Here is an 8,461-nt window from a genome sequence, read left to right as displayed (position 1 = left end):
ACAACCTAGCAAGATCCCCGTTTTTAAAAAAACTCTGTTTGCCGAGAGTTATCACATTACTCCCATATTAGAGACGCTGCGAAGCTGTAGGTATTTCCTGTTCCAAGGGTGAGCCAGTGCTGTACTACGGCAGATCGCCTTTAGCACGGCGCTCCGTGGGTACCAGGCATCGCAGTGACTCACAGGGAGGGCAGCATCATAGGAACTGGTACTCATCACACAGTGAGCGCAGACCACCAGGTTTTTAAAAAGGAAAATGCAAACCATGATTTTTTTTATCCCATTCACTCCTTATTTTAGGGACGTGTCTTTCTTTTGCAGATAACTTTCCATCTCCCCACCGACACAAGCACCGAAGCTGTAAGAACGCGTCAGAGGCGCGGTGTGTAACTGCTCAGTGACAGCAGAGCGAGGCTCAGCGTAGCTCTCTCCCCGCACGTAACGCTTTACGTAGGGCTCTCATTGCATCATTACCGCATTATTTTTAGATAACCATCAGTGAATGTCAGAACGTGGGTCGATAGCTATTAGATTTATAGGCAGAACTAGCTACGCTTCTAGCAGTAAGATGTAAAGCATTCAACAATTTCTTGAAGAAATTTGACCATGGGGATCGGGGGCTAGAAAATACATTTCCTAGTACTCCCAAAACTGTTTAAGAAAAATAATACTGTACCACCAGGATACATTACTGCAGCTGAATCACGGCTGTTGACTCACGGTAGGGTCAATACTATGCATACTGAGTTTGAGCAGCCCTTTGCAGACTTCGCTAAGGACATCTTACCAAAGAAAAAAACCTCTCCCTTTTAACTTTAATATTTCAACACGCAGAATGTCCTCACCTACCCCGGTATCCGGGTGTATCTGTAGGAGCTGGGAACTGGCAGCCTGCCAGCCTGCCGTAACATCTGGACCAGATTGTTCAGTTTTAGATAAAGATTAGTGGCATAAATCACAAAATGAGTAAAACCTTTTTAATTACCTGAGAAGGCTCAATTCTATTTTTTTTTTTTTTTTTTTTTGTGGTACGCCTTATTAACAGGTAGATTTGCTCACAGGCTGCATACAGCTTTTTCTTACTAGAAGTGCATGTGCTTTCTGCCAGGAGAGAAGTAATGGGGGAAGATGGTGGCCAAGAGTAGACCAGAAGGACTCCCCAGAATCCAAGCACATTGACAGCATATGCCCAAAGCCAACTTCGTCTGTCTGTCCTCGCTGATCAAAGAGGAAGATCTCCAAGGCGGCAAGCGGGGGACTGTCGTCTCAGCAAAGCCTCCTGCCATTCCAGAGGCCTCGGGGCATCCAAGATGCTGCGTGAGCCCAGCAGATGTGACACTCCACCGACGGCCGAGTTCTGCCCTTCTGGAGTGGCAGCTGGAAGCCAGGCAGGACGCCTTCGGGCACTGACATGTCACTAGATGCCCGTGTTTTGCCAAATACATCCAAAATTCCAATGTCTCTTACTGGAGACACAATACTGCATCACTGATCCAGACTGTGGCTTGGAAATAATACTGTAATTCACATAATTACAGCACTTTTTTTTTTAGCCTTAGAAAAATATTCCTAAAAGCTGCCTGACTAATTTGGCAGTGTAAAACTAACGTACCTCTGTAAGTTTTACCACCGAGATAAGGTTCCGTTTCTCTATTCAGGCAGACCTGAATTAATATGCAAGACTAAAATACCAGCGTTGTCACTACTTTCTAGTCATTGCTGTTGCATCTCATGAATCCTGTGTTGTCTCTGCATGATAAATGTGTTAGTGGCTTATTACTCATTCATTGCCAATGACAGTGAATATTCGGATGATGATGCCAAACAACTATCGAAAACAAAAATTATCTATCAGTTCCTAGTCAGCAGGGTTGTAAACTAAATGTCACGTTAACGTCTTAAGCTTCCAGATAGTTCCTAAATGACTATCTGAAGCCTCATCTTTTAACTCTATTATTTCTCTAAGAAGTATTTCTTTTATTCATTCTTTGATTGGTATCAGACCCAATTTCCATGAACCTGATGAGAATAACTTACAGACAACAGCTCTCAGGTGTCTCGAGCCTGTGCAGACCACTTCCCTGCAGTTAATGAGTTTCAGCTGAGAACTTCTAAAAGCATGTATTGAATCTGGATAATTTGCATTCTTCCTAACAGGAATATGGCAACCAAATCTCTTAAGTATAAAACAAATATTAAAGCTGCTTTTTTTTAATCAAGTAGCTATATAAGGCCATATAACTAACACAGTTAGTTTCTACTTCAGAAACATCATGGTTGGGGGGTAAACAGGGAAACAGCATCTCAGATCCTGTGTGATAACCGTCAATTAATACAGTCATCACATCCCCATAGCGTATCACTTTATCTCCACATCATCGTTTCTTATATCAAAGGATTTCACCCAGTGAGGCTGTGCTTGTATAAAGAGTTATTTTATTTCATTAACGTGATTAAAGTTTGGGCACTTCTGCCTACAAACAGCATTTCCCTACTCTGAATTATTTACATATAGTTGTTTATCTTAATCAGAGAATTTCTTAGGATTTTACTTAATCTATTACCTACCTGTTAAAATCTTAATATTACTAGTCTGTGGGTGTAATGCTATTACATACTATTAAATGGCTGATAGAAGCACTTTTAATCTGCCTTATTTACATATAGAAATTTTATACTGAGTAGTTAGCTAAGTTTGCAATGTACTTTCAGGATGATAAGTGTTATAGAAGATAAGCATTATCTTATCCTTGTGGGAAGTAAATCCACATATCTCTAAAGTGTTTTCAGTTAATTAAGTGCCACTTTACAAGGGGGATAGCAAGACTGTGCAAAAGGCTGTGTTTCAGTATTGGCCTCAGTGTCCATATGCAACCCTCACAAAGTTAATTTCCTAATTGGATAAGCAGACAAGAGCACAATCTGTATGCAGGGAGGCTGCTGGCATGCACTTGTTCATATCTCAGCATGTGCAAATAATTCCATGTGCAAAAGCACAGATGTAAGCTTGTTTAAAAAGCGAACATCGGCTTATTTAACCACCAAGGAATTTAAAGTTCCTCTTCAACCTTTAACAGTGGTAAAGCAGCAGTTTATTCTCTGTGCACTTTAATATGAAGGGAAAACCCCTCTCTGCTCACCCGTTTTCTGGCCAGCTTCAGTGGTTCTTCGCTGGCCTCTCATTTACAACTTGCAAACAGCTTCTATTCTCCCTGATCTTTGCGAGTTTACAAAATAAAACTTAAAAGAAGATCTTAGGATGAGTCAGCAGTACCCTTTCACAGTGTTTTCTGTCTCGGTAATATTTAGCTTGAAGGAAAGATTTTAATTTTTTTATTATTTTTTGTTTCACACTAGTCGGGAATACGCCACATCATTCCTGTCTCACTGCTACCAGGCGGCTGAGCGCTTCCCAGATTCAGCTGTTGTTGTGTATCAACCAAAGAGCACTAGAGAGGGAGTTTACAGCCTTCGTGCTCCTTGGAGGTTTTAATCCAAGACCCAGCCCTCTGCTGAACACGCACAAGTAGACAGGGAGGTGTTTACCCCGGCACACCTGGGAGGTGGCTGGGTGGAAGGCTCCCTGTATCACCAGTGACCAGCAGGACCCACCTGCTTACATCTGGTCCAGGCGCTCAGCTATGGTAGGCACGGACGATGGCATCCCCACACGCAAACCAGCGGTTTATTGAGAGTACTCTCCCTCCTGCACTTCTTATTCCTAAATTAGCAGCACTATTTAATTACTAAACTATTTATATATTGACTTAAATAGCTTCTGGCAAACAGGGTTTAGAACAGGGGATTGCCCGCTTTTGGGCAGGATCAGACTCAGAAGGACAGGGACAAAAACCAACGCACAAAATCAGATCCAGGCTCCTTCCTCCTGTCTGCGATGAATACTCGACACCGGTGCAGCCCCAGCACTCTGCAGACATAAGGAAACCGCTTATGGACCCTATACATCCCACCAGCCTCTCAGTGCCTCAGCCAACCTTGCATGACCGACCTCCCAACACTTCTACCTTGGGCAGGCACCGCGGAGGGGACACACCAGCCTAATCCAGCCTCCTGGGGAAGAGGGGAACGCACGCTGCCCTGCCGTGAACATTTCCCTGCCCTATACCCAGGGTGGGATCGAGCACAACTTCAAGAGGACAAAGGCAGGTGGAGGAAGGGAATGCACAGTGAGCAGAACCTTTGGACGCCGTTTCCTGAGGCAAACCGCAGCTTTCCTCAAGTCACAGCATTTATCCTACACACCACTTTGATGTTAAAAAGTTGGCCCACCTTTGCTGTCTCAGGATCCTACAAATGCACAATTTCTCCAACTCCTCCAGAGGGAGAGGGTTAGGTACATGGAAGAGTTTGTCTGGGGGCTGCACAGAAAGCCCGTGGCTGCGGCAGAAGCCAAATGATCCCTTCCGAGTCTTTATTCGCTCCTACTCCTCACTAGCTAACTAGTTTGTCACAAAAGCACAGAAACCCTCTCTTTGTAAACACAGACCCAACGGAAAAGTTCGTTTCTGTGAATGTCCATAAAAGTTGGAGATAATCTGGACCACAATTTTTGCTTCTGTAAATGTCAGCACACAAAAAATTAGGTTTGGATCAAAAAGACAAGTTGTAGTTAATGCCCCGAGTAAAACGCACACGTTCCTTTCAGGCCTTCATTAGCTTCCTACGAACATCTGCTGAACAAGAAAATTCCATCCATAAAAGAGACTACAGGAATTAAAAATCCTCTGAAATCTCACATAAGTGTGTGCACACACAAAACCCTCCATTGCAAAGCGCACCCTCGTACTTCTTTGGGACCGCAGGAGCCATCCAGCTGGAGACCAGCAAAAAGCAACAGAAAAGCAAAAAGTAAAACCCATGAGACTTGTGCAATGAACTAAGGAGCAATAATAAACTTTTGGAAGGAACAAAGCACACATACAGTTCTCAATCAGTTTTAGGCCAAAAGAAGACTGAACAGACACATTTGGCCAAACCCGAGTCTGCGCACAGATACTTTATGAGTAACAACGAGGTGAAAACTAAGCAAGGCCACCATCTGCTGTGATGACTCCCCAATCCCATCCAGCATCTCCAAGGCACTTTTTGAACCACCGCCTGAAACAAGCGTCCCACGGTTGATATGATGTAACTTTGTGTAACTGCAACCCAGCTAACAGTGGGTGGAAAACACTAGGAGACCAGCAAGGTGCGTCAGCTGGAAAGGCAGGAGTCACTGTGGAAGGCAGACTGGGCCACATTTGGGCCAGCTCTTCTTGCACAGAGAGGACTAAGAGGGGGCCCAATGTTATTTCCAGAATGGCGCTGCAGAGAAATGTCATTCAAAAGGAACGATTGTTTAAAATCGTTCCTTTACCAGACCCCAGGCAGTGATGTTTACTTTGTTTTCATGGCCAACATTTACAGAAATAAATATACATACAAAATGAGGGTTGCCATCGCAGAGAGCGCTGTTATTTCCAATATGCTTTACGTGATTCATAAAACAAAAACACAGCAGTGATATGATCAGATTGCTCATTTGATCTTTACAGAATGGAGTTTTTGTAAGAGATTCCAGTTTTTAAAAATGGCTTCAACTCCCACTGAAATCCAGCCAAGTCCTATAATGCAGAAAAAAATCCATAGCTGATTGTGCCCAAACTGTGTTTTTAGCTTCTCCCTTTTGCGAAACGCTTCCCGATGCTCCCTGAGGTGCAGACTTTCCGCATGCTACACTGTAGGATACCATAGTCTAACATTTTGTACATGCTAAACCACAGGTCAGACTTAAAACAAAACCCAACCTTACGCAACAGAAAGAGAATTCTCTCAGTGGATGCGTGTTGCAGGGAGCTTGTCAAAGAGCATCTGGCGGGCTTTGTTAGGCACTTCTCACCAGCATGCAACTTCCCTATCCTGAAAGCAAAAAAGAGAAGCAAGCTCATATTTGCAGACTTCAAGCAGGTACTAGGATTTCAGCTTTAAGTATTCTTCGGTGCACAGAACGAATGCCAATTCGGGCACAGAAGACTCCTGGCGGGGAAGCCAGTCCAGCTGCCTCCGCACCCTCCGTCCTAGGGACTGTCCCAGCACACTTGACCATTTCCTTTTAGTGCCGGAGGGTGACGATGGGGGCTCACCCGGCCCCCACATCTTGCTCTAAACCCATGCCTTGCTGAAGCACAGCACACAGACCTTACTCAGAGAACAGAGCACATCGTACTTTTCTAAAAATCACACGTACCAAATATATACTTGACCCTAAGTTACATAACTGCTATGCCAGAGCTATTTTTTAGCCAGACTCATCAGCGTTGCTATAAATCACCCCGGCACGCAGAGGCCAGACAAGATGTCACATCTATGTGCTCAGCTTTCTGCCTGCCCTAAGAAAACGTTTGTGGTACGGGCAACATATCTATTACCTCTCTGCCTCCCCTGGTCTTTAGGTGCATGACTGCTCTCCGGCAGTAAGGAGACTGCTGTACTACACTGTAAACATACTCCGAGTGCCCACAGCAGCCTACAGACAAGACAGCACATTCAGAGCCGTCCTTAAGCTCACAGCTCCTGTTACAGGCACCAGCCAGATCCCTGAGCAGCCCCCAGAGCACATCGGAACAGGGAGTCCCACGTTCATCTCCACAGAAGGGCAACAGCTTATGATTTCAGCCCTCCCGCTGTACTTGCAGGAATGGTAGACGGCATAGCGATTACTGGTCCAATACCAAGGTCCTACTATGAGGTCTCCCGCCTTGAACTACTGTCCCTTTTTAAGTAGGTGCCTAAATCTGCCTGGAAACTTCTGCCCTAGCAATATCCAGAAGCAGCCAGTTTCAGAGTTTGATTGTAAATCACACCCAGCTTTCTACCTTTTTCTTGCTTATTCTTTTGTTTCACCTTCTTTGTCACCCAACAGTGCTGCTTCAACATCCCGTGGTGCCAGGCACTTTCCTAGGCAGGACAGGCTTTTCATGCAAGTGTATAAAGTAGCAACGTAAATAACACTGTGCTGCTCGGCTGAGTGCTTCTCATTTTGTACAGTGCCTTTCTCAAAGCACAAACGCTGACGGAGACAACTATTACACACCAGGAAAGATACGTTGTATTCCTACACCTGCCTCGCACCCTCGGTGCAGCAGGATAACCAGCAAAAGCTCAGATTCAGTACGGAGACACAGCACACACCGGCTTTGGGTTCAACGTGGCATAGAATCATTCACTAGCTTCATATTCCAAACCGAGAGAGGGAATCACACTGACATTGCCAAAAACATTAACTCTGCTATTTCTGCAATAGAAAAACCTGTAGTTTTTAAAGCTACAGAGATCGGAAGCAATAAACAGGACTCTTGATTGAGATTACATTCCCAGTTGTGCATCTGTGGGGAACAATTTTCAAAAAAATTAGCTTCCCACAGTCAGTGTTTTAATTAGATGCCTCACCTAGATTTTTTAGATCCTTACAACATGTTTTTCTATCCCACACGGCATCTTTAAAACTCCCTTTCTACATCTCAGAACTACTGAACCTGGTGAGATTTTAATAGAAATCCCTTCACTCTGCTATAAAGAGAAGCATTACTTGAGATTTTAATTAGCAGCTGTCAATGCTGAGCCATAGGAAATACCGAATAGTTTGCTTAACTTATTAGAGAAAGTGCATTTTGCTTTCTGACCTTCTGCACTCAAATGACGGAGCATACTTGAGCCATTTAAAAACTCCCTTCCAAAAAAAAACCAACTCTGTAGCAGTAAAAGCCATTCCCTCAATCAATATACAGTGTGCTGCTCCAACCCGTATTCGCCCACTGAACACCCTTCTCATTTGACGACCCTCTAATTTCCTGACCAGTACTATAAACCTGAAAGGCAGCGTTATATGTTATGCTTTCTTCCCATCCTGTGTGAGGTACTCTGAGCTTTAAACACAAACGGAACTTGGAAATCAGATACTAAATTGATTCAGCCCGCTGAGACTCTGTTTGCACAGTAACACAGGAAAAAGCATGGCTCTAGCACGCAAACTTCAAGCAAGCCGTGCGCCCGCTCTCTGCCTCAACTCCCCACCCGCCACCGTCCTCGAAAGGCATTACGAGCAGAACCGTTCCTACCATTCAGCTGCCTGTAGACTATATCTTCCAGGAGGGAGAGTCTCTTCAGCACTGCATCCTGGATGGAGCTGATGCCGTGGGCTGTCAAGTTGGCCACTTCTGCCCTAGGATGGATGTCATGGAAGGAGTCGCCGCTCTTGGCCGTGATGGGTCTGCACTTGGCCAGGAAGAGGACGAAACCGGCCACGGCGATCAAGTTTAACACCAGCAGCACTTTGACTCTCCTCAAAGAAGCCATCAAACTTCCCGAGGGGCGCCGCCGGTCGCCGGGCTGCCCGCAGGGGCTAAGGGAGCGGGCGGGCAGGTGCCCTCCTCCGCCCGCACATCCCCCTCAGCCCCCCCCA

General features: G+C 45.1%; 1 protein-coding gene across 1 annotated transcript in view; it reads right to left on the bottom strand.

Annotated features, from left to right (window-relative positions):
- WBSCR17 (Williams-Beuren syndrome chromosome region 17) overlaps positions 1 to 8,355 on the bottom strand; it is a 227,486-nt gene extending 219,131 nt beyond the window's left edge. Inside the window, exon 1 of the mRNA XM_009888852.1 lies at positions 8,118 to 8,355. Coding sequence (XP_009887154.1) covers positions 8,118 to 8,355 — 238 coding nt within the window. The remainder of the gene's footprint in view (positions 1 to 8,117) is intronic.
- Between the last annotated feature and the right edge of the window lie 106 nt (positions 8,356 to 8,461).

Source organism: Charadrius vociferus, unplaced genomic scaffold, assembly GCF_000708025.1.
Source record: "Charadrius vociferus isolate BGI_N301 unplaced genomic scaffold, ASM70802v2 scaffold636, whole genome shotgun sequence".
Lineage (NCBI taxonomy): Eukaryota > Metazoa > Chordata > Aves > Charadriiformes > Charadriidae > Charadrius > Charadrius vociferus.
This window is presented reverse-complemented; position numbering and strand designations above follow the sequence as displayed.